The sequence below is a fragment of the Pleurodeles waltl genome, chromosome 10, assembly GCF_031143425.1.
Source record: "Pleurodeles waltl isolate 20211129_DDA chromosome 10, aPleWal1.hap1.20221129, whole genome shotgun sequence".
Taxonomy (NCBI): domain Eukaryota; kingdom Metazoa; phylum Chordata; class Amphibia; order Caudata; family Salamandridae; genus Pleurodeles; species Pleurodeles waltl.
The window spans coordinates 245,193,054-245,220,211 of record NC_090449.1 but is presented as its reverse complement, the minus strand read 5'-3'; the positions used below and the strand labels follow the sequence as shown (position 1 = coordinate 245,220,211).

The 27,158-nt window shown below is 41.3% G+C and overlaps 1 protein-coding gene across 1 annotated transcript; it reads right to left on the bottom strand.

Moving 5' to 3' along the window:
• Window positions 1-1,063: 1,063 nt before the first annotated feature.
• On the bottom strand, window positions 1,064-26,955 carry SMIM10L3 (small integral membrane protein 10 like 3). The gene is made up of 2 exons (XM_069210320.1): window positions 24,840-26,955; window positions 1,064-3,676 (listed from the first exon to the last, which is right to left on the bottom strand). The coding sequence occupies exons 1-2, from the start codon at window positions 25,020-25,022 to the stop codon at window positions 3,656-3,658; spliced, it is 204 nt and encodes a 67-aa protein (XP_069066421.1). The 5' UTR covers window positions 25,023-26,955; the 3' UTR covers window positions 1,064-3,655.
• Between the last annotated feature and the right edge of the window lie 203 nt (window positions 26,956-27,158).

Genomic DNA, 27,158 nt, shown 5'->3' with positions numbered 1-27,158 from the left:
TTCTTTTTAACTTCTAGTGCCCCGCAAACAGAAGGCTGGTGACTGGCAAAGAAATGGCTAACAGGACAAACAAAATTGCTAAGTTTTATTTTTAAAGCTAACTTGTTTGTTTTGCCAAGTCGTCTTTTCTCAGTTTCCATGCATGTTTTCTTTGTCATCAAAAGTTGACAATTAACTCGTTCTAAATATGAGAGACCTATTGCATTGCAAATGCTTGTTAGGTCTTGCCTGCTGACAAAGCATGTGTTCTCATTGCAAGGGGTATTGTTTACTATAAGAGGCTTGAAGCCCATTCCTTGCTTAACATTCACTGGCTTCAATGTTGCTCATCCTTGTTGCCTCCTAATAGGCCAGTGCATCCCAGCTTCACTTCCTCTTCTTTCCTACAAAGCATGAACGAACTACCGATTGATATAGCTTTATTAGTGATCTCATGCTGTTCATTCACTGCTCACGCTGTGATTCGGGTACTATTTTCTTTATTTGCTCCTCCCCCGAGACACTCCACGTTATCCACGCATGTTTCCACACCAAAGGCTACACAGGAAAGACTGGGGCTGGTGGGGTGGAGGGGGGAGGGGGCAGGGGGGGGGGGGGGGGAGGGGGAACACCTCTTCCGAAAAACAGAATAGCTGTTTCTAACTCATAATTTGCTTTCAAAAGCTAGAAACTTTTTAAAACATCAAGCGAGAACAAAAGACTAAGAAGAAAACCTGCTTTCAGCTCCCCTACCCCAAAAAAAAAAAAAAATAGCTCAATACCCTTACTGTTCATAAGGAGATAACTCAATTCTCTTAAGTGTCCTAATGAGGCAAAGCCAGTTTGTTCCTTTTAACACCAGCCTGATACAACTTCCTAGTTGTACTTTGTCTCTTAAACTGTTCAACCCAATGCACCTTCTGACTGATTGTAGGTTTAAAAAAAAAAAAAAAAAAGAAGGATTGGGTAACACTGATGAACTTTACTAATATGCATTAGTCTACCTTATAAAGCATCAGAGTATTCCCTTTAATCAAACTTCACTTGATTTGCAGTATTTTAATAATCTGACAGAGAATAGGTCTTCCAATCTTACCTTTTATTTGTAGCACTGAAATAGGCAAGGTTTTTTTTAATGTAACCTTAAAACATTTTTAAAAAAAGCCTAACAAAGTAGCCTGTAAATGGTTCCATAATATAGTGCTACGTTCAAACAACCCCCAATGGACACTAAAAGGTAACAGAGCGAATCATTCACAGGAAAAGGGCATACTTAGAGGTAGCCAAGCTAAGAATAATTGGTTCTACGAGCATCTAAAAGCTGATGACCCCCAGAGAATTAAAGAAAGGAGGAAATGGGAAAATATTAACTGCCTTAAAAATGTTGAATTAAGAATAGAACTAGAAAGAGCTTCACGGCTTAGAATTTTTGGAAAGCGTTCATACATTAAAGCACAATTTGTCTGACAAGTATTCAGCCTCTCTCAAAATATGCTATATCCATTTTTAGAAATCATCTAAAGAATTTCAAATGAAAAGTGATCCGTTACCCACACAATACTACTAATTAGTGGTGCTGAAACCTGAAATCATCTCCGCAATAGCTTTTACAAATTGTTCAATTCTTCGAGATGAAGTGGATTTTAGACAGATGTAAAAATGTCTCCAAGCCTAAGAACACAGGGGATGGAAACAAAAAGAATATGAATAACATGGTTGACAAAGAGATGTTTTTCGTTAAGGCCTGAAGAGAAATACTCATTAACTGGACTATCCAAGCCAGAAACGAGACTAGGCATGATAAGTGTAGAATGTAGAAATGCTTTCAATGGTAAAAATAAAAAAAGCTAAGGAAAATCAGGAAATAGAAAAAAACTTGTTTTTGATTAGATTAGCTCAATATTTATTTTTCATAAAACACTGGGCTCAAATTTAAATATTGGGACAACAGGAGAAAAAAATAAAAACTAGCTAAGCTTTTATGGAGAATTAAAATTCCTTTTCAGTTTCATCCACTATAATAACTGTTTTGTAAAATGTTACTTAATAAAACGATTATAGTGAACTGTTGGCCTAAAGATGATCATTAAAAGCCCTCATGACTGCACACTTTTCTTGGATTTACTGTAAAATGTGGGAAGCCCAATTACAGTTTAAAGATAAAAGTATGGTCTAACCCTTATCGTTTACACTCATGACATTTCATTCCAAAAGTGGCAACCGATGTATGCATTGCTGTAAATTTCTACACCAACAAATAAAATTCTGACCTGTCCACCGTCAACATGATATATACTCCAAAACCAGTACGAGTGTAAAAATTCAGGAATAGTCAAAGTGGAAAATGTATGTGTAATTAGTGGGGTGCTAATGCGAGGGAGGTATTGTATAAGCAGAAATGTCACAGGTAAAAATAATACAGTGCAGATAGGGGGCAGGTGGGGGTGAACAATACCTCTTCATTCCCTAAAGTGTACATTTAATTGCAAAGTACCATTTTGAAAAATGTGTTGACTTTTGTAAATAAAATTGTTAAATACCCTCATGTTTTACAAAGTCAATTTCATTGAGCAAGCTCAGTCAAATCCTACAATATTTGCTTAGTTAGGACACAACAAAAGAATTAGAATCAAGTCACAATTTCCATTCAAGTTTAACCAGTCATTGATATTCCTGTTAATGTTAATTTCCTTTTTCAGCATGAGAAAAATGCATTCTTAGTCTGTTCAGCAATAGCACTGTGCATTTACCTGAACTACAGCATGCCAAACACTAGTTAGTGCATAAGCTCGCATTGCTAATAACACCTGTGTTATCTGAGGATCATTTGTTGTGTTTTTCACACTGGAAAGCATGTTCTTGTATTCCATTGAGGGTTCTGAAGACATGAGGATTAGGTGGTCCAGAAAAAGACACTGACCCCTTCGGCCAGACAGCATTGCTGGATATTCAGTCAGTACTGCAGAACGGATGCCCTGCAAATCAGAGAGCTTCAGGACACTGGAATATAATGCTTTACGAAATGCGAAATACAATTCATCCTCAATAATCCCAACTTCCAGCGTTAACAGGTTCAGCATTTGAGGATATGGTATGTCAGACAGCCAAAAATGTGCAAATTGTACAAAATTATCTTTAATATGACACCATCTCCTTAGCATAGTCATCGATATGTAAGCACTCTCCAGCCAGTCTATTACGGAAGAACTATGGATGTAGCAAAATATCTCACTAAAGGTTTCATTTGTGGGAGGCAAACAAGGAGCTGCGGAATCCTCCAGACCAGGTATTTTTGAACATTTGGCTATACCCTCATTAAACAAATTAGGCCTTTTCTTAAATATGAAAGGCAATCGGTTATTGAAAGCAATATTTTCAAACACTGGTGGACAGAGTTCTTCAGTGGAATCAACTTCTGACTTATTCAGCGAAACATCCAGACTCTGAAGTTCAGAGATAGCATTCTGTCCACGAGTATTTTTGTCACCTGTACAATTACTAGTTTCACCCTGTTTACTTCTCAGACAGTCTTCCTTGTGTTCCTTTACGTGCACAATCGATATACCTGCTGAGGGTGTTCCATCCATCTTCTGTTGTATTTTCAACGGTTACAAATAAAACTGATTGTAGTGCGGGCAATTCATTAGTTATATAACACAGCTAAAGATTCAGCAAATTAGTGGATTTCTATATGCACCTGAAAAAAAAAAAAATACATAAAATTAGGCTACAATTCCATGACTTTAAAGAAATACATCCAGCAGCAGTTAAACCTACACAACAGAATTGTTAACAAATTTCTGTGCACTCAGCAATCTCATAAGTTTGAATCCTTTTCAAGCTGCAGTAAGTCTGTACGCATATGTATTTCAGTGAGTTTTGATTTCAGTTTAATTGTAAATCTTTATTTTTTGTATTTATCCAAATTTTAAAAAAAAAAACAGTTTTCAATGACGTCTGAACTTGTCTACCATCAGAAGGATACCTGCAAGCTGTGCATTTGTCCTAACATATCTATATGGAGGAAATCACAGCTACTATACAGTTTTGAAAACTGTCAAATCTTTTCGTGATTTGGATGAATGACTTGTCGTCGAAAATTGGACTTCTGAAAAAGTAATGCAGAGATAGAGGCCCAACTTGATAATATTGACCTTCACGATTCATACAGAATGAAAAGTATTTGTGACTACATTCACCTTGAGAAACCTTCTATTAGGAAGAAACCTGTCGGCTGCTCAAATTGGTTGTAATGGATGGTTTTACTTTTTTGACTAAGAACAGTAAAGATTTGAAACTGAACTGAAATCAAGACTCCTTGAAATACTGATGCCTACAGACTAACTGCAGCCTGAAAATGATTCAAACTGTATGAGATCTGAGAGCACACAAATTTGTTCAAGCTTGTAAATATTCGGAAACAATAGTGACTGAATTGGCTTAAGCAGTAGCTGGCTTAAAATGTTCGCACCAGCAAATAACTTTCAGTACGGATACAGACTGTGGGATCACTTAAGAGTGCCAGCTACTATTGCAAATTTTAAATTAAACAACCTAATACAAGTGTTGAAATTGAACTGTATAGTGAAAGTCTCTTGCTTAGTATCTAGAAGCACAGAAACGTAATGCTCTGTTGGTTTACAAAATAGGCGTATTGTTTCAGATATAAATGTAAGACAACAAAAACAGTTACAAACGGAAAATGGTTTATCTATGCCAACCATTGGCAAAGCCAACATGTCATTGTTCACTGTGACAGTACATACAAAATACAGGCAAGCAAAAATTATTTTTCCATTTCATACATTATTAAGGCCAGACCTATTACGTTTGCCAATAACTGGTAGGGATGGTTGAGGTATTGGTGGTAATGTAGGTGGAACTGGTGATGTTGGTTGCGAGTGTGCTGGTGGTAGTAGTACTTGAGTTTGACAATAAGTGTATTGGTTGCGTGTAGCTCAAAAAGGCAAAATGCAATGCAAGCAAGCACACCAATGTAGAGGGAATAATACGTGAAACTGCAAACAGTATAAGGTGAGAGAGAGACTCATCTGAGCCAATGAAAAATGTGACTGACATGTCAACAATATGGATGAAAGTGTTTTAGCGAAATAAGCCAATGATTGAAGAGGGCTGACCTAAAGCCCAATGTGTATGTTGTAAGCAACAGCACTTACAGAAAACGGTACTGTGTCCTGGATCTAAAAATGCTGGATATGATGAGACATGTTTTTTTATGAAGTAATGAATACTTATAAAAAGAAACTGAAGTACAAAATTGATGACAGAGGACAGTGAGTGTGTTCATTGCTTACCCGTGTTCAGCTTCTGCTAGGATAGTTACCACACTCTAACAACAGTAAACAGCATCACTTTTTTAGAGCTGGAGTTTACATAAAGTAGACCCCGATAATGCAATGGTCAGTTTATTATTAAGGATGGCAATTCCAGTACCTTTGTAAGGGCATTCCGACCTACTTTTTAAACTCTTGTTCGGTAGTTATTTTCGAAATTGAAAAGTATAAGAATCTGCACAAGTGACCTGATGTCTTTGGATACAAATATAATTGTTTAATAGAAAATGTTTGAGTAATAGACATGAGCTTTAGTTAAAGTGCATTAGGGTTTTAAGAAAGTCTAGGTGTATGAATCACACACAATCAAGGAGGCTCGAAGAGTCTAATATAAGAGGTGGCAAAGTCAAGCAACACTGGACGCAAGCAAGCCAATTGAGACTAAAGCTTTGCTCGAACCTAATATCTGGGAGATTAAGGCACCCTGTAATAGGCAATATGTAACGTTTTATTTGTGCACTGGGTGGCAGGATGTGTCAAAGAGAGCCTCTTAATTACTCCCAAAAGCGTAATCCCCTCAAATCTGATAGAGTATGACACAATGAACAAGTTTAGAGAGAAAGGCATGTTCGCACACATTTTGAGTGTGCTATTAAAGGTGACCCCTAAGCATATCTGCAGTGAATTGAATGTTAAATCTGTACAGTGGTCGCTTGTCTCCTGTAACACCTTGCATTTTGGGATGCATAGTTTCACGTTTAACATCGCAAATATAAGATAAAAATCTCCAAACAAGCAAAGGGCTTTTGCCAGTGAGAAAGCGTAGCTTATATAATCTATATTAACATGCAATGTTTATGAATTAATGTGTGATAATGCCGCATAGAAAACGAAATAGCAATTTTGCTTAAACACGCGCTTGAAATGTGACCACGGGGAGCGGCCACCAATGTACACGTGGACTAATAATGATGACTAAAATGTTGATGAATCATTATACTGAATACGTTTTATACTAATTATTAATCATTGTGTTACTGAATTTGTGCTGAAAATCCTTGTAGGCCTTAAATTAGCATGAGCCGAAGCCTAGCTGCTTGGCTCGCATATAAAATGAATTTTTCCTATCTTGCAGTGTGCTGACTCGCAAAAGGACATGACCTTTTGTTTTCTTCAAAACTAGAAGCTGAATGTAACCATGCTAGATCCGTTCTCATGCATTCTTCATTGCTTGTAGGGTGATATTAAAACAAAATGCAACAGTGTAGATTAATGTAATGTACAAGGTCATTCAAACCGGTGAAGACAATTGAGCTACTGACCAAAAGATGTGCAAAGAATTACAGAAAGATGAAATCATATTGGACTCTCTGTTTGGTGACTTATTGGTTCTTTCAGAAACATCCTTGTCCTTAGATTGCCCATTTACACTTTGCCTCCTTATGAGGGAAGTGACCCCATCATTGCCCCGGAGCTGAGTTCTGACTGATGGCGATTTGACTGATGTCCTGAAGACAAAGACTGAACCTGTGTGCTGACCTAAACCTTGGAGGGTAATTATGACAATGCATTTGTAATTTGTCTGTTTGTTTTTCCTTTCTAGGTACCAACTGCTTACTTTTGACAGAGACCATAGTTAGATCTTTTCCAAATTGGTGTTCTAAATTGTTTTGTATGAAGCCCAACATGCGAATGCTAATCAGTGGTTAGGACAGGTGTTCACTAAACTGACGCAAATAGACAAACAACCAAAACTATGCTTTGTTGAACTGACGCGTTATTGACACTCTGCTAAACTGATCTATGTTCACGCCGTGTTATGTTCTGATGTTTGTGATTCTCGCCTTAATGAAATCTTATCAGAGTTGCCATATCGTGACTATGCTATTATGTTTCTTGGTTTTAAGATTGACGTATTTGCTTCTAGAATTGTAATCAATAGGGAATAAAACTTCATAAAATTCTACTAAACTGGTGTGGTTATTCATGACTGAAAGGTCATGGTAGTGGCTTTGAATTGATTAATGACTTTGATTAAAATGAAATGCATTGTTGTGATAAATATTGATGACATTATTGACGTATTGACTGACATATTGATTAGCTATCTCGTCCTAAGGTGTGTCTCAACTGGGTCAAAAGATTCATTGGCCTAAAACGAGTCCTGATGTGTAATAAATTATTATAAAGGGACGCGTTAACAGTTCTGGTAGCAGAGCGACGGTTGGCACTTTGGGGCCCTAGGACGGAGAATTATTGTTTAGGTTGTTTTTCTGAGATAATGCAAATTGGAGGTATGATGTGTTTCTAAATTCATCATGACTTTCCTGGGATCTCGGAGCCTGCCTAAGTGAATTGGGGATGTTCTCGGCGTTACAGTATGTGTGGTACAGGATTTGCGCTTGCTCAGCTTATGCATTTTGCAGGTGGTTTGTGAAGTTTGTGTGTATTCAGGTCAGGTAAATGTTGTTTTAGTAGGAGTGGGCGTACTCCGCAGTATGAGAGTAGGGAAGTCGGCGTACTTCATATGAGTGTGGCGCTTTGTGCTCAAAATTATCCACGTGGTTGGTTGTTCATGTACGGACCCGTCGTGGTCTAAGACTCCGGAGTATATTGACAAGTGTAGGAGACACTTGGGTTTATGTTGTAATTTGTGCGGTTTAATAGATCAATCGGGCGTGGTTGACAAGTCGAGATTGAGTCAATTGTATGTATGAAACCTTCGATTGAGATTTGGCAAATTCTAAAGTGCACTAGAACAAACCATTGACAAGTCGAGAGTAGGATTTGCGGGTCGAATTCTGCTTGCGGGTGCGGGAACTGAGAAGGAGAGAGTAGCGGCCGAGGCTTCAAGTAAAATCTCTGTAAAGTTCTGAAGCGAATGTGTTATCCTTCCTGTAGTAAACCAGCAAATTTGTGTTGCTGTTGTTGTTAAAGGTGCTCGCAGTAATTTTGCATTAGTTTAGTGTGAATCTAGTGAGGGGCGGGCGAGCTGCAAGATTTTGTCAGCTGCAGTGTGCGAGTGTGACGTCAGTGGTGCCGCGCTGAGATAGGTCAGTTGCCGAGAGGGGTCGCGCACGGATTGGCTGCCGTCCGTTGAGACGCAATAGGTTGAGAAAGGTGGGTGAAGAGTGTCCTGGGAATTAAAGTCATTTTCTGATTAAATACAACAAAGGAAAAGACACAAAAATTAATTTTATTAAAGCTTTTAAGAGCACTCTGAAAGGAGACGTATACATTATGGCGAGTGAAGGGGAGCCTATACCGCCTGAGGGTACTCCAGCTGATATAGTCATGGAGGAAAAAGGTGTTGCGCCTTGCTTATGGATGAAACAGTGGCACAAATTGATAGAAAAAGAGGAATGTTTGGCGTTTCCGGAACACAGGATGTTCAATACGAGAGTTTTAGAGAATTTAAGGTGGATGTTAAGTGTACAGAAGCCATCTCCGAGGCCAGCTCAGTTCGAGGCTTTAGCAATTTGGGATTTAATGGCTATTAAACAGAGACAAGAAAAATTCCAAAGAAGAATAAAAAGGGCAGAAAAGACTTTAGCGGAAGCTACATGGGATAATGAGAGCAAAATGTGGAGACGGGGAATAGTTGACGTACTCAAATTATTCCCAGCAATTACACAGGGGAATGAGACACAGGGGAAGAAAGCCACCTGTAAAACAGACAAAGACTCTAGTAAGCCTAAAGAGACTAAAAAATCTTGGATAGAAGAAGATGATGATTCAGATAACGAAGAATTTCTAAATCAGTTATTGCATGATCGCCCGCCACCTTAGGCGATAAGCGACAATGTCCCGAGCACTAGTGCGGGTCCTGGGAACCAGACGCAGGAGAAGGGAGTTACTGATACAGCACAGACTAGTGATATGGGTTCGATACAGAATGGTGCCAGTGTACCCACTGCGCCAGACATGCAGATACAGTTGCAACCTCCACTGCAGATACAGAGAATCTATCCAGACGTCCAGGTACTATAGACTACTACAAATCTGATAGTGCCACCAGACCCAATATATACAAAATCGAGGTTAGTGCAGATTGAGCCAACTCCACAATTGCTGCCGCAGCCACAGCTGATACCAGGGTATAATCCAGCAGCAGGACCTCCATTAATACCTGCCCCGGCTTCAGAGAATCAGACCTTTGGAGTTGCTGCTCCACAGAGTTTTGGACCAGGTCAGACACCTGCGGCCATATCATTGCCAATTACTGTTGGTCCACTGGTGCCACTGTATGCATAAGGTAAGCCTGGCATGTGTGATCAGGGAGTAATGACACAAGATGCAATAAGAGGAGGGTCCATAGGAACTCCCCAGTAAATGGCCCCAGGAGGGCAAGCGGTCAAAAGACCGAGGTCTTTGCTAGACCTTAGCCCGGTTGAAGCACCGCTAGAGGCAATGAGACAGGCAGGTCTAGGTGTGCTAACCCCACAGACAATAAGTACGAATGCTTCACAGTCGCCAATGATGCATGCAGGGAATATTTCACTGCAAGGTTTTACAGTACAACAGTTAAATGAGTGCCTAGAGAAGACCTATGCTTCACAAAAGACTACAGTAACTGCAGAAAAGCCAGAAAGTTTGGAGAGAGATGAGTACCTGAACTTTGTGAGACGGTGTGGAGGCTGTTGAATTAGTGGAAGGAACAATGGGGGTAAACAGATTAGACTCATACACAGAAGCGGAATTGAGGTATCCGTGCCCTAAAATCACTAAAGAAGTAGGTAAGGTACATCAGAGATTAGCAAACCTGGCAGACAAATACAATATTGATATTGAGAATACTAAACATTTGAAAAGAAGCTACAGGTTAGACTTCAACTCAAAAGACTTCGAGCATATGAGGTCTGCCGGAATGAAAGCGCATCTAGAGGAAATACTGCAAAGTGTGCAAATCTGGGGAGCTTTAGAAAAATGGGAAGGCAGATGGGCAAAGAAAAGAGATAAGGAGAAAAGTGACAGTCCAGGATCAAGTAAAGCTAAAGCTTCACCAGATATGGAATCAGTAACAATGTTACCCATGAGAGAAACAGCTGGTGGGGTTCTGATCCATGTACCGTGGACCAGGGGAGACATACTGTCATTCACAAATGATTATCCCGGGTTGAGGGAGAAGCCGATAGAGTGGTATCAACAAACAGATAGGTTTGTGAAGCTTGCAAAGTGTCTCTGGGAAGACTTGAATACCTTGTTTGAGATCATTGTTCCGCCCGACTTATGGCTTGAGTGCAAGAGAGGGGTAGACTGGCCGACACAGGAGCCGGCGAGAGATAAGGTGACCGGAGCACCTTCTGAGGAGGTGATGAAGTATTATCACAAAGTGATCGAGTTTTTGAAGCAGAAAGTGTCGCCGAAAGTGACTGATTGGTAGAAAATCGACCGGACCTCACAGGAGGTTAAAGAATCGATACATGCTTACTATGAGAGATTGTTGGAGGCATTCAAACATTACAGTGGTACTGAGACTATTGAGCCGAAAGACATGAACCATCTTGTGTTCAGATTTGTTGAAGGGCTGAGACCAGAGGTTAGCCAGATGATTAAGAATCATTTGATCTGTTGGCAAGCAAAGCCGATTGATGAGGTGTTGCAGTATGCGAAATACTGTTGTGACGAGATTGAGCTGAAGCAGAGAAAGTTGAAGGAGAAAGTGATGGTGATGCAGATAAGGGCTGCGCAGGCAGGGATGCAGGGAAATTGAATCCAGCAGATGATACAGCAGCAACCGCAAGGGAATGGTGTGTTTCAGGCACAACCGAGAGGCCGAGGTCGAGGTTTTGTGAATCGCGGTCCAGATTTGAATACTGTGGTGGTTCAAAATGATGCGCAAGGGATGAAAAAGATGTCTCCATGTCACGCGTGCAGGGGTTTGGGGCATTGGAAGCGGGAATGCCCAAATGTGGTGCAGGATGGTGTCGTTCAACAAAGCACCAATGTCGGTACATTGCAAAATATGAGAGGTCCAAAACTGAGAAGTCAAAATCCGAACTTCCAAAATAACATGGTTCAGATGCAAGGGCTACAGCCCATGCAGCAAATGCAATTGCCGTGTGTTCTCACCGGCGCAAATGCAGCAAGTACAACAGCAGGTTCCCATGGTACCTAGACAGCAAATGCAATTACCATTAGCTCCAATGGGACAGCAACAGGTGATGCTTCCTCAGCAGGTCTCAGGTCAAGTGATGAGCCAAAATAATACAGTACAGCAATTCCCATTGCGTGGTGAAGATGGAATGAAAGAGGAATGGTCGGATGACAGTTCAGACAGTGAAGAGTGCAGACTTGCAGCGTCTCTAGAAGTGGATCAGAGAGGACCCTATGTAGAGGGAAAGGTGATGGGTCACAAGGTTTCATTTTTGGTTGATACCGGAGCTACACGCTCTACAGTCAGAAGTGCAGAGGTTCTGAAATTACCACTTTCAGGGCGTACCATAAGAGTGTTCGGAGTAGCAAACCAGTACTTGACAAATCCGATTACAGATCCGGTGCAAGTTGAGATTGGCAACTTTCAGGGACTGCATAAGTTTGTAGTCTGCGATTCAAGTCCTGTGTCCCTACTGGGAAGAGACTTACTGTGCAAAACAAAATGTTCGATTACCTGTTTCAATGATGGAATTGAGGTGCAGACAAACAGTGATGATGAAGGGGATGATGGTCAGTTCTCAGAGTTAGAGACAGAAACCGCGAATGAAGATTACCCTTTGATAACATTATTCCCGGTGCTTACAGTGACTGACTTACCAGCCGAGTTACAGGGAACGGTGACGGAGAAAGTGTGGGACTTGGCAGGAAAGGAAGTGGGACTGATAAAAGGAGTGGAACCAGTTAAAGTACAAGTGAAGCCAAATGCGGTGTTTCCCCAGGTGCCACAATATCACATGGCACAAGATGTCCTTTTTCAGGTGTCGCAAATAATTGCATATTTTGTAAAACAAGGAGTTCTGAAAGAGGTATTGAGCAGCCCATGTAATTCACCAATAATGGGTCTGAAAAAGCCTTGTGGGAAGGTTCGAATTGTGCAGGACTTGAGAAAAATAAACAAGATTGTGGTAAAGTGTTGCCCCATAGTGGCAAACCCAGCAGTGATCATGTTTCAGGTTCCGTGTGATGCTGAATGGTTCACTGTTGTAGACTTGTCACAAGCTTTCTTTTCGGTGCCTCTTCATGAGGACAGCCAGCTTTTATTCAGTTTCAAATTCCTGGCATAAGAGTACAGTTGGTGCAGAATTCCTCATGGGTTTTCTGAGTCATCGTCCATCTTCAATCAGATATTGAAAAAGGACTTAGAATCCTTAGTACTGCCTTTCAGTTCGACTCTAGTGCAGTACATTGACGACTTGCTGATTGCGTCCAGGACAAAAGATGACTGTAGGTATGACACAATTGCCTTACTGAATCATTTGGGAAAGAACTGACATAAAGTGTCGCCAAAGAAGCTACAGTACTGTCAGAAAGAGGTGAAGTACTTAGAACACTTGATTGAGAGAGGGTCCAGGAGAGTATCAAAGGAAAGGGTAACAGCTATTTTGCAGATAAATCCCCCGACAACAAAGAGAGATGTCAGGATGTTTTTAGGAATGGTGGGCTACGGTCGCCAGTGGATACCCAACTTCTCAATTATCTCAAAACCATTGATAAAGTTGACAAGCAAAGAGACTAAGGACGAACAGTATACCATAACTCTGTCTAAAGAAGAGCTTGAGTCATTCATGGAATTAAGAGAGTGCATGTGCAGGGCACCAGCTTTGGGTATGCCTGATTATACAAAGCCTTTTCTATTGTTTTGTCATGAACTTGATGCTTGTACTTTGTCTGTCTTAACACAGGTCCATGGAGGTGCAAACCGCCCTGTAGCATATTTTTCAGCTACCTTGGACCCCGTCGCAGCAGCCTTACCGGGTTGTTTGCGCGCAGTTGCAGCAGCTGGTCAAAGCCTCAGGCAGTGTGAAGGCATAGTGATGGGACATCCCTTGACAGTAATGGTTCCACATTCAGTTGAAATTCTGTTGACTCAGACTAAAACCCAGCACATGACAAATGCCTGACTTACCCGATATGAGACAATTTTTTGGGGGTCGCCTAATGTCTCATTGAAGCGATGTACTGTATTGAACCCGGCAACTCTACTTCCTGTTGAGAGTACCGAGATTAATAATGAAGAGGTAGTGGAGCATGATTGTCTTGAGGGAACAGAACTATGTACCAAGCCCCGACCTGACATTCAAGATACACAGTTAAAAGAAAATGACTGCATTATGTTTATTGACGGATCCTGTTTGAGAGACTCAGTCGGAATGCTGAGAGCTGGTTATGCTGTGTGTACCATAGCTGGTATCATTGAAGCTTCCTGGCTCGAGAGGGTGCATTCCGCACAAGTGGCAGAATTAATTGCCCTTACTAAGGCATGCCACGCAGCTGAAAATCTGAGGGTCACTATCTATACGGACAACAGATATGGATTTGGAATTGTACATGATTTTGGCCAATTGTGGTCACAGAGAGGTTTCATGACCTCTTCTGGTTCTCCTGTGAAAAATGGTGAACAGATTAAGGATTTGTTACATGCGATTCAGTTACCTCTTGAAATTGCCGTGGTGAAATGCAATGCTCATGTTAAGTCACAAGACTTTGTGTCAATGGGAAACGGCTTTGCAAACCAAGTCGCAAGGTTTTGCGCATTGAACTGTATATCGTTCAAGGATCTGTGGGAATTGTTACCGCAAAATGAAAATGAAACATGCTTGAACTTTGCATTAAGGGTGGTTGATACACTAGATGAGCTAAAAACACTTCAGGGTTGAGCTAGCAGAGAGGAAAAACGCTCCTGGCAGAGAATGCAATGTGTACAAAGAGCTGATGACTTATGGGTCTCAGAGGAGGGGAAACTGGTTTTGCCAAACAGTCTTCTGTCACAATTTGCAAGGCTTTATCACGGACAAGCACATCTTGGGAGAGATGCAATGATCAGGTCATTCAAAATTGACTGGTTTAACCCGAAATTCAGACAAGCCGCAGAGGTTACTTGTCACAGGTGCATCATCTGTCAACAGATGAATGCAGGAAAAGGGACTGAGGTAACTTTGAGCCACATAGGGAGAGCTGTTGGTCCATTTAGCAAGATGCAAATGGATTTTATTGAGATGCCTGTTTGTGGAGGATTGAAGTACGTGTTGGTGATTGTATGTGTTTTCAGCCACTGGATTGAAGCTTATCCCACACGTAGAAATGACAGTCTCACAGCTGCGAAGCTGCTGCTTAGAGAACTAATACCCAGGTTCGGTTTTCCGGTCTCTTTAGAATCAGATAGGGACAGACATTTCGACAATGAGGTGATTAAGCTCTTGTGTGCTGCATTAGACATTGAACAGAAGCTGCATTGTAGCTACCGCCCTGAAACATCAGGACTAGTAGAACAAATGAATGGTACCTTGAAGTCAAGAATGGCAAAGATGTGCGCAGCTACCAATATGAAATGGCCAAATGCATTGCCCTTAGTGCTGATGTCGATGAGGAACACCCCTGATAAGAAGACAGGACTATCACCCCATGAGATCCTTATGGGTAGAGCGATGAGGCTGCCCGCAGTACCTGCAAATGCTCTCGTGAATATCACGGATGATATGGTGTTGGACTACTGCAAAGGTTTGGCTGATGTGGTTCGCTCTTTTTCTCACCAGGTGGAAGCCAACACATTGCCACCGATCAGTGATCCAGGTCACACCCTGCAAACCGGTGACTGGGTGATTGTCAAGAAGCACATGAGAAAGTTGTGTTTGGAGCCGCGCTGGAACAGGCCATATCAAGTAATACGGACAACAACCACTGCTGTGAAATGTGCAGGCGTTCCAAACTGGATACATGCCAGTCACACAAAGAAGGTAACGTGTCCGTCTGATGAAGAACTTGAAGCCTCCGACTCAGCAAGCCCAGAGAAGGAAGTCTCAGGGCCAGAAAATAGCCAAGGGGGAACCGAGACTGTAGGAGAGCCCACTGAGAACAGCCTAGTCCCTCAAACAGTAAACGACCGAGAGAGGTGACAGCGTGACTTTCTCAGTAGAGGCAGCAGGAGAACTAAATCAAGGAGAGGTTCTCCCAGAAGTAGACGGATACGGGTTCGAGCTTAAACCTGTTACACACCCATAAGAAGAAGAAGGAGAAATAGTAGAGAGATCTCAAAGCAAACCGGCATCCCCTGAGCCAGTTGCAGGTCCATCAAGAGAAAATAATATAGCACAAGAGGAGGGTGCTGTTCAGCGTCCTGAAAGGACAAGCAGGAAGAAGACGCATAAGGGAGATAACTGGCCAGAGAAGCAGGCTGCGAAAGAAAAGCTCGTACCAGGTGAAACAATAACAGAAGAAACTGATACATCCCGAGTAGAGGATCTAAGTGGAGGAGAATTGCAAGGCGAACGCAGATTGAAAAGAAAAAGAACTGCAAATAGAAGGTACGCAGGCCCTGAATGGGCATCTGCAACGACATCTGAATGGCAACAAGAATTCTTAGCATTCTGTTTTGATCGAGAAGTACCAGGTCAATATTACAGTACCTGAATTCAAACAGAGAAAGAGACTGTGTAAAAACTAAAAATTGAATTCGAAAAACTGAAAAGCTGAGAAAGAGACTTGTAAATTACCGGATGTGACACTGATAACCTGAACTGACTTTGAAACCCGAATATGACAAGCTGCTAACCTGATTTGACAACAGGGTCCTGGAGTGAGTGAAACGCTGTAAATACACGCAGAGAGAAAGAGACTTTTACATCAAGAAAAAAAAAAAAAGAGTTTTTATATCGTCCTCAAGTTGATTGTTGTTCTGCTATCTGATTCTTTACAGACATGGCTTATAATAGAGGTAGTAACAAAAAGGGTAAGGTGTGTGGTTGGTTATGTCTTATATTAGGTATTGTGTGTGCAATAATAATTGTAGGTGTGATTGTGGGAACGCCGTGGTTGGATAAGAAAGCGACTAACAATGCTTCAAAACCTAAGACTACAACACTAACACCGTGGGAAAAGTTTGAGCAGGATACAAAACACTTGCATGAGGGAACTAACTCAAAAGGGGAACTATCCACTAATGTCTTCTATTGCTTGCTGAATGAGTATGTTAAAACCATGGATGCAAAGAACTGTTATGTGTGCACAAAGATTCCTTCATCAGTACAAGAAGGGGTCACTTACCATAGCTTGCCATCAACCTATGGGATAAGTTGTAGTTTGCTACTAACGAGATTCTATAATCAAGAGCATGTGCAATACTTTTACTCAAATTTGGATGTGGTGTTTTCCTTTGTGCCTGTGATTGAGTTTCTGAACAATTTAGCTAAGGAGCATAATATAAAATTAGTTAGAGGTTTATTTGAACCAACGTGTACATTTGGGACAGCTTATGCACACCGCAATAATCTGACTTGCTTATTGACACCTGTAGAGAAAAGCTTCTTAGATCACATTGATGACAGACGCAAAGCATTAAAAGAGCGGCTAGAAAAGGGGCTAGAGAAACGCACATATGCAAATGATTATGCTTACACTGCAATAAAGACGCAAGGCAAACTAGCTATAGATGCATTACATGTAGGAAGGCTTTGTGTATATATAGGCCGAAATCTGAACATGACACTTTATTTGTGGGAACGAGTGAATGCAGGCATGTGTTTTTGTTTCAGAGTAAATGGACATTCATGTAAATGGACAAAACCCAGTAATCCCTGGGATCTATTATATTTGTGGACTTAATGCTTATTACCGTCTCCCTAAGGGATGGTATGGGACATGTTATTTGGGAATAGTTTTCCCAAAGATTTACCAGATTGATGACTTAAAGCAAATACCTAAAACGTCTGAATTACAACATGCTAGACAAAAACGAGAAACAGCAGCTGCTGTCGTTAGTGACATATTTGGAGCCATAATTCCTTCAGTAGGGGTTATCTTAAACTACATAAAGATTCAAAAGTTGTCTACTATTGTGGATAACATGCTGACAAATTTTACAGGGGCTATACGCCTGATGGATACTGAACTTGCTGCGGAAAGAGCTATGACTCTTCAAAATCGGCTTGCTTTAGACATTCTTTTAGCAAAGTGCGGCGGAGTCTGCAAGGTGCTCAACGAGCGTCATTGTTGCTCATTGTGATGCTATTAATTGTGTTTGACCAATGACTTTGTGTTTCACCACTGTGCATATTAGTTGCTCATTGTTCACCAGTAGCACATTATACGTTTTGTTCAGTTTAGCCGCCTATTGGCTTTGACATTGCATTAGCCATTACATTCTGTATTCTGCCTATTGGCTTTGACATGTTGTATTCAGTTCAGCTGCCTATTGGCTTTGACATGATATTAGACATTACATTCTGTATTCAGTTCCGCTGCCTATTGGCTTTGACATGATATTAGATCTTACATTTTGTATTCAGCTCAGCTGCCTATTGGCTTTGACATGACATTACATTTGATAGTTAAGTTAGCTGCCTATTGCCTTTAACGTGGAGTTAGACATTGCAGTTGAGAATCCAAGCTGTATTTTTCCAAGCTATGTTTTTCCACAAGATGCTTCACACCAGACTAGACCTGATAAGAGAGAGTACATTTGGTGTTTTCCTTTCTGCTCAGGCTTGGGAAGAGGAGAAGTCTAGGAGATCTGGCCAGTCTCCAAAGGCTTGCGTAGTTTTCCCGAGTCTGAGAGGAGAGGGCACGCTTTTGTAAGGATGTCTCAGGGCTTCAGAGATTTAGATTCGAATCTGCTTGACTTCAGGCTGGAACTTGGCGCCAGTTGCCAGTCTCCCATGTGGGTAGATAATCTCTTTCTCGCAGTTGACCGGAGTCATCAACTTGCAGACCCCAGAAAGATGAAGCTGTATATAGGTCTCACACGGTGAAGAATTTAATTTGTTTTGCTTTGCATTCAATATCTTATATATAACCTGCTGTGTACATTGCAACTGAGAAGTACTGTGGTATATTTTGTTTTCTTGCTGCGACTACTTTTGTGCTTGAAATCTATTAATTCGTCTCTCAAGAAATTGTGGGTGGGGAAGAATTAACAACAATAAAGGTCTTCTTTGAACTCAGAAGTGCATTCCAGAGATGTTCTGTAAGCTCTGATACGAGAGAAGTAGGAAGGCAGAACATTTTGGTACCAGAAGTGGGGTAGGGGTCGAATTATAGATTTCTACGTGCACAATTTAAAAGTGTAATTGTTTTTTGTTGTTTGGAGAATTACAGAAGCACGGCAGACCATGTTTGAAAATGCATGTGTAGTTAAACTACCTGATGGTGCTGTGAGAAACATGTTTTCTTTCTGTGATAAAGCATATTTAGAAAATGTGCCTTTTGGAAGCAATGATGATCCTTTTGTTTTTGACAGAAGGGTTTGGATACTTTTATCTGCTTACAGAAAAATGCAGGAGAAATGTAGGCAGTTAGAACATGAAAATAAGAATTTACGTGAGCAAATTAGCCAGAATACATTAATGTAAGATAATGCTGAAAGTTATAAAACTGCTGTTTTAGAAGAATCTGTCTTTTCCCATTCCAGTAATGAGGGGGTTAAGACAGCTGTGAGCTACTCTGAGCCTCCGTGTGAGCCAGGTTTTTTGGCAGTCAAAGTGCATTCCTTAACTGATAACAAGGAGAATGACGGAGCTCAGAATGTGATTTACGAGTTACCGTTGCAAAATGAAGTAAAACAAAAGATTTTAGAGTTTCTTACTGTTTGCACTAAGCAAGAGACACCGAGTTTCATTAGCTTGTTTGATTTTTGGAAACAGAATAGCCCTCATCTGAGTGAAATCCTAACACGATGGTATATGGTCACTGGGAAAAATTATATGCAGCTGCGCGCTTGTGATTTGGCAAATGAAATAATGCAGACTTTAGGTTTCTGCGCAGTCCAAGAGGGAAACACTGATTTACATGTAAATCAGGAACAGGGGAAGAAAAGAGTGCCCCTAGCTAGGATCATACACTGGATCTGGTACCTGCAAGACAGGGCTAGAGTACCACAGGTAAAAGAGTCACCAGTGAAATTGAGTGCACCATTTGAATTTGTGTCCACTGAAGATAAAAAGCTTGTTTGTTTGACTAATGATTTATTGACTGAAATGTTGTTTTCTGGCACAGGAGAAGGAACAGTGTTGTGCAATGTGTGTCAGATTTTAAAGCAAGAGCTAAGTGAGATGTGTCCTTTTTACGCTGATTCTTGGTTCATTGCCAATGGTTTAGCTGTTTGGTTTTCCACATGCCTTGTGCATAACTGGTTCAATTCCTTTGCAGATGTTAAAGAGAAAAATTCAGAGAGAGAAGTGTTCACCCAGAATTCTGACTTAGTGGGGATGGCTAAGTGGGTGCACCAGAAATGTGAACAGCTGGGAGAAAAAGCCACTTACAGGTGGGCAGAGAGGAGTGAGATGCACATTCCCCTAGATTTGATAAAAACTGTGCAGCACGCACAAGATAAATCTGTCCCACAAGCAGTCACAGAGCAGTTGGGGAGAGGAAAGTTACCAGGACAGATTTGGCAAATTGATCAGGTTTTAGGGGGAGTGACTGCTGCAGATTACCAAGGAGAAATCAAAATTATGCTGATAACTAGAAAATAATCTGATTTATTCATACAAATTGGAGACAGAATGGCCCAACTTGTCAAAAGTGCAGTGAATGGAGGTTTGGTAAAGAAGGAGTCTGCCCCAGCCCTTCTGACAGTGCAAGAAAAGGGAAGCTGTGGTGCAGCAGATAAAAACCTCAGTGCTGAGGTGTGGGTTGAAGCCCCAAGTGACCCTCCAGAACCTGCAGAAATCATAATAAAGGGCCCCAAAAACGTCCTGCTGATTATAAAACAGGGAAAGGAAGATGAAGCGTACATTTCAAATGACAAATGTTATTTGCAAGAAAAGTCATACTTTTTTCTTTTGCAGATCCTACCACGTTTCGCCACTGTCCCTGAGTGTGCTGTGTGGTCCCCCTTTGGGTGTGTGCGTGTGGGGTCGGGGAAGGGACCGAACCCCCAACTTGAACCTGACTGAGTAAAGTACAAGCACCATGGATCCATTTTGCGCAAATGGCGCCTTCAGTTCAAGTTCAACTTGTTTGATTGCATTCTTCCACTGGAACTAAGCAACCTTAACAGTTAGCTGTCTGTGTTTTTTCGTGTGGATCTCTGACTTTCGCTTACATTCCAGCAAACCTTTCAGGTGGACCGTGTACCTTTCCATGAGTAGAACTCAAGCTACATCAAATTGCTATTCTAGAAACACTGTAGAATTAGAGACACTATAATCTCATTCAGAGTATAAAAGTTTCAGTCTTTTCTGTGTAGAAGTATCTGAGGCGAAAGGTTATGAGATCAATATGTTAATCCACTTCCATTGCTTTACAGTGATTGCTTTGATTATTCAAATCTGATTTGCAGATAATGTTTTTTTTTGTGCTGATGTTTTTTTTGTTTTTGTATGAAACAAGAGATATGTGAAACAAAAATTCATTGGTCATAGGGTGGAATGTGATGCTATTAATTGTGTTTGACCAATGACTTTGTGTTTCACCACTGCACATATTAGTTGCTCAATGTTCACTAGTAGCACATTATATGTTTTGTTCAGTTTAGCCGCCTATTGGCTTTGACATGGCATTAGCCATTATTTTCTGTATTCAGTTTAGCCGCCTATTGGCTTTGACATTGCATTAGCCATTACATTCTGTATTCTGCCTATTGGCTTTGACATGTTGTATTCAGTTCAGCTGCCTATTGGCTTTGACATGATATTAGACATTACATTCTGTATTCAGTTCAGCTGCCTATTGGCTTTGACATGATATTAGACCTTACATTTTGTATTCAGCTCAGCTGCCTCTTGGCTTTGACATGACATTAGACATTACATTTGATAGTTAGGTTAGCTGCCTATTGCCTTTAACGTGGAGTTAGACATTGCAGTTGAGAATCCAAGCTGTATTTTTCCAAGCTATGTTTTTCCACAAGATGCTTCACACCAGACTAGACCTGATAAGAGAGAGTACATTTGGTGTTTTCCTTTCTGCTCAGCATTGGGAAGAGAAGTCTAGGAGATCTGGCCAGTTTCCAAAGGCTTGCGTAGTTTTCCCGAGTCTGAGAGGAGGGGGCCCGCTTTTGTAAGGATGACTCGGGGCTTCAGAGATTTAGATTCTAATCTGCTTGACTTCAGGCTGGAACTTGGCGTCAGTTGCCAGTCTCCCGTGTGGGTAGATAATCTCTTTCTCGCAGTTGACCGGAGTCATCAACTTGCAGACCCCAGAAAGATGAAGCTGTATATAGGTCTCACACAGTGAAGAATTTAATTTGTTTTGCTTTGCATTCAATATCTTATATATAACCTGCTGTGTACATTGCAACTGAGAAGTACTGTGGTATATTTTGTTTTCTTGCTGCGACTACTTTTGTGCTTGAAATCTATTAATTCGTTTCTCAAGAACTTGTGGGTAGGGAAGAATTAACAACAATAAAGGTCTTCTTTGAACTCAGAAGTGCATTCCAGAGATGTTCTGTAAGCTCTGATACGAGATAAGTAGGAAGGCAGAACACTCATATATACCCGATAATAGTAAAAAAGATTAGGAGGTATGCTTACTAACCTAACCAGAGATAGTGCAGACTTGAAGGATTTGATGGAACCTGGAGTGTGGGAGAAAGTGGGAAAAGGAATTGCCAGATTAGGGAGCTGGTTTACCAATATTTGGAATGGGGTACTTGCAAAAATATTAAGGGGTCAATTAATCGTTCTGGCCTGTTTATTAGGTTTATGGGGAGCATGCAAAATTAATGACAAAATTAAAAGAAACTGGACAGAGAGAAATAAAAAGAATGGGGAAAGTGAGAGGGAGAAAATGTTTAATGAAATTTGGGAAAGTTCACACAAGGGACAAGATGTTGAAATGCGCATTATGCTCAAGGTGAAAAATTAAACTGAAAGGTCAAAGGGAAAGGCTTGTGTGATGACGAACGTCATCAGAGGAGGGACTGAGAGCGTAGCTTATATAATCTATATTAACATGTAATGTTTATGAATTAATGTGTGATAATGCCGCATAGAAAATGAAATAGTAATTTTGCTTAAACACGCACTTGAAATGTGACCATGGGGAGTGGCCACCAATGTATACGTGGACTAATAATGATGACTAAAATGTTTATGAATCATTATACTGAATAAGTTTTATACTAATTATTAATCATTGTGTTATTAGGGTCGAGCCTGCGTTGCATTCACTTGCGCATGCGTATCGCAGCGAGGCGCTTTAGTTATTAGAAAAGGGCTCGGAGCCCTGTCGACGTCATGTCAGTGTGTTGGATTGGTTTGTGGGCTTGCCTAGTAAAATCTGCTTGCTTTCATTAGTGGCAGGCATGCACAGGTCATGCCTTTTCCAGTGGTTAGCCCACCTCGAGGGCAGCGACCAAGTACAGAAAACATGCGAAGCTCGCTGTTTTCTGTCGGATCGTTGACTACTTTTTCTCTATTTTCCTAGCGCGATTTCGCTTGACAGAAGTCGAGCGCTTTACACAGTAAATTTCTCTTTTTCGGGTTATGTACATAAAAGCACTTTTGCCTATAGATGAAAAGTCGGGTTAGGAGTTTACAACGCGATGAGCTCTAACATGAGCAAACGCGAGACCCGTTGCATTGCAAATGCTTGTTGAATTTGTGCTGAAAATCCTTGTAGGCCTTAAGTTAGCATGAGCCGAAGCTTAGCTGCTTGGCTCTCATATTAAATGTATTTTTCCTATCTTGCAGTGTGCTGACTCGCAAAAGGACATGGCCTTTTGTTTTCTTCAAAACTAGAAGCTGAATGTAACCATGCTAGATCCGTTTTCATGCATTCTTCATTGCTTGTAGGGTGATATTAAAACAAAATGCAACAGTGTAGATTAATGTAATGTACAAGGTCATTCAAACCGGTGAAGACAATGGAGCTACTGACCAAAAGATGTGCAAAGAATTACAGAAAGATGAAATCATACAGGACGTGCCATCTCTGAAGACATCGAACAGGAGAACCAATGAGAGACTTGTAAAATAATATGGGGTGAAAGATAAATGACCTAATGTATTTTCTGATAGGTTAAAGATAGTGGGGTATAGCAGATGTCCAATAGAATTTTTGGGGAATGTACGACGAAAAAGGGATAAAAACCCATCACACAGTCGAGCCATTTAGGTGGGTTAGGGAATTCTATTGATTTTATCCAGAAACTTTGTCACTCTGTTTGGTGACTTATTGGTTCTTTCAGAAACATCCTTGTCCTTAGATTGCCCATTTACACTTTGCCTCCTTATGAGGGAAGTGCACCCATCATTGCCCCGGAGCTGAGTTCTGACTAATGGCGATTTGACTGATGTCCTGAAGACAAAGACTGAACCTGTGTGCTTACCTAAACCTTGGAGGGTAATTATGACAATGCATTTGTAATTTGTCTGTTTGCTTTTCCTTTCTAGGTACCAACTGCTTACTTTTGACAGAGACCATAGTTAGATGTTTTCCAAATTGGTGTTCTAAATTGTTTTGCATGAAGCCCAACATGCGAATGCTAATCAGTGGTTAGGACAGGTGTTCACTAAACTGACGCAAATAGACAAACAACCAAAACTATGCTTTGTTGAACTGACGCGTTATTGACACTCTGCTAAACTGATCTATGTTCACGCCGTGTTATGTTCTGATGTTTGTGATTCTTGCCTTAATTAAATCTTATCAGAGTTGCCATATCGTGACTATGCTATTATGTTTCTTGGTTTTAAGATCGACGTATTTGCTTCTAGAATTATAATCAATAGGGAATAAAACTTCATAAAATTCTACTAAACTGGTGTGGTTATTCATGACTGCAAGGTCATGGTAGTGGCTTTGAAATGATTAATGACTTTGACTAAAGTGAAATGCATTGTTGTGATAAATATTGATGACATTATTAACGTATTGATTGACATATTGATTAGCTATCTCGTCCTAAGGTGTGTCTCAACTGGGTCAAAAGATTCATTGGCCTAAAACGAGTCCTGATGTGTAATAAATTATTATAAAGGGACGCGTTAACACCAGGACTGGCTGAAGGTGTCACGAGTGTCTCCTGTTGCCACCCGAGTACGGTGATGTGAAAAAAATGCAAAGGCTTCAATGAACATCAAAATGTGTCAAACTGTCTCGAATACCCTCAGTCTTGTTTAAAGTATATTTTTAATTTCACGTACAAAATGTATTACGAGGAAACACGAACAGAACAATGCTTTTGGACTATTTGTGAAATACCTATATGCCCAGCAAAAATTTAGTTTTTTTTATTATTTGCTATGCTTTCAACTGCGTGTATTTATAGTGGCAAATTGGGAAAAACACAATTGCGTAAGCTGTATTCATCATATTATGGAATAAATGGTAGATGAAATAATTTGATAGGTGGCACAACTGGTTTAAGCATGTTTAAAGACCAATGATCGAATAATACAGGTCTTCGGGGGAGCACACCTATTGCGTGCCCTCCCCACAACACACCGCATGAGTGCCCTGCCCGCCTACCTGCAGCCTGACATTCAGCATCATGGACGCGATGACGTAGAGGTAGGGGAAGTTGATGCGGAGCCTCCAGGCCAGGTCGAAGAAGATCAGCAGGGTCCTGGAGAGCCCCTTGGAGAAGACCACATACGAGCGGACGGCGGCAGACTGCGACAATCTGACGGCCAGCTCCGACAGGGCCGCCATGCACTGCCGCGCAGCCGCCTGAAGTGCCGGGCGCACTGCTCAAGGGCAGCGGCGGCGTCTAGGAGACCTCAGCGCTACCCGACATGGCTGCATAAAGGCTGCATACACTGAGCTATCGCCCCTGGTCCCTCCATGCCACTAGCGCAACAGCTGATCCCTCCCTCCCCGGAAACGGTGCCCGGCTCCTCTTCCTGCTGGAGGATCTCGTCAACTGCTTCCGCAGTCCGAGGAGGAGTGGGAGGGCCTGGCTGACGGGGTGAGGGCCGTTGGCGTGGCACGGAGGCAGCCTGGCTATCGCTGCCTGTCCCAGCGCGAGCCTCTTCAGCGCTGGGCGGTTGGGACCGTTAGTTGTCACGTTCAACGGCTAAGGAGTTCCCAGGGGGGAGCGGGTCTGTCACAAGCGGGTTGCGTTTATCATTCTTGCTGGGCAGCGAACGATACTGTTTCGAAGCTGAGGCTTACAGAGCCCACTTGGGTCACACACCCAAATGGGCTCTATTGAGCTTCGAAAGAGAATCTATTATGCAGGCCCCAATCCAGGAAATTGATAGGGCGAGACAAACCTGAATGGACTGCAGGTCTGGTTTGGCCCTAAAAGTCAAAGCACGAGACCGGCCATGGAGCTATTTGCTATTCATATAACACAGCAAACGTTATCAGAAGTGGACATCCCTAAAATACTCAGAGGGCTGAGCCAAGCTTCTGGTTTGCTTCAAAGAGCCCCGAGTCATGAAAATGTTTCGCTATTTAAATGGTGCAAAAAACATAATGTGTAAATAAGAAGTGCCTCTCCAATTTCAAAGGTGTTTGTTTTTAACGCGTAGAAGCGTTTCGGCATTTATTAAAAGCGTTAGTTTTTAAACCTTTACTGAGAAACATTCATAGCTCTTCCTATTTTGACGACAACGCCATTAGTGAAGTACTTGAAAAGTTAGAGGTCATGTGCACCACATAAGCTAAAAACACTTACTGTACATGGAGAAAAAGTACAGTATTAAAAGAAATACAAGTTGTTTGTAAAGCCCACATCCTGAACTCACTTATTTCAAAGTGCTCTTATTCATGAAGAAAAAGGAGGCACAGTGAAATTAAATATTTTCCTAATGTTGCAACTTTGTCAAACAGAAAATCCGGGAAGTACCCCAGTCTTTAATTTTTTCACATTGTGCACTTCAACACTTAGAAGTGTATTTCTCCTAGTTTACATCAAAAGTTAATGCTTTGTCTTTCATTCTTGGTGCATTAGGTTAGAGCGTTGGTGTCAGGCAGAAGCTGCATGAAAACTTGGCTTAGTTTGAGCTTGAGGGTTCAAGTGGACCTTGAGCTGAGCCATGTATCTGGCCCAAGCAGTCAGCAGCTTGCTCAATTATAGCAAACAGTGTGTATAAATAAAACAAATACCCTTTACAGACCTGCCAACTCAAATGGTGCCACCGAGTGGCACACAATATTGGCTCCCTTCACACGGTCACTCGGAGAGAAGCCAATAATGCACAGTGGCAGGGAAAACAACCTGAAAACCACTGCAAACAGTGGTTTTCGGCTCATTTTCAGAGGCTTTTAACTGCTGATGGTCATTAATAGGTGTGAAAACACCCCTGGACATCTGCAATAGCCTCAGCAAACTTTTTTTTTTCCAGAGGAGGGGGTTTGGGGGCAGGGTGAGGGCAAAAGTGGCTCTTCTCGGCATGAGGCCACGCCCCCTCCAAGGCACCTCCCTCTCCTCACACAGATTTTTGTTGAAGTTGGCAGGTCTGCCTTTGGAAGGTTTTTAAAAAAGTGTATTCAACATTTGTAAATGTTACAATTCAGTACACTGCAGTATATGATTGTATTGAATAACAGTCACTAACACAAATTGTTTCTAATTGCACTTAGAAACATTAGTGAACCACATCAGACCCGATGACCATGCCATTAGTAAACCAAGAGACTGGCCCGATTTTCATGTGCATTATGTGTGTGTGTGTATATATATATGTATATGTACAACTCTTATGGTTATTAAGTATGGAGCAATATTATGAGGTGAAGTTTACAGATTTTATGTAACTTGTCTAGCACCTACCAATTTTTCTATTTTTTAAACTGCAATAGGGTAGGCATGTAGCAGTATCTGTGATGTTTGGTCTTAAT

Bases quoted from the DNA above. Each gene is read 5' to 3' on its own strand.
- SMIM10L3 (XM_069210320.1), bottom strand. From the start codon at position 25,022: ATGGCGGCCCTGTCGGAGCTGGCCGTCAGATTGTCGCAGTCTGCCGCC. The intron at 3,677-24,839 runs GTAGGCGGGCAG...TTTTTTTTTCAG, and splicing joins TGCTGAATGTCAGGCTGCAG to GTGCATATAGAAATCCACTA.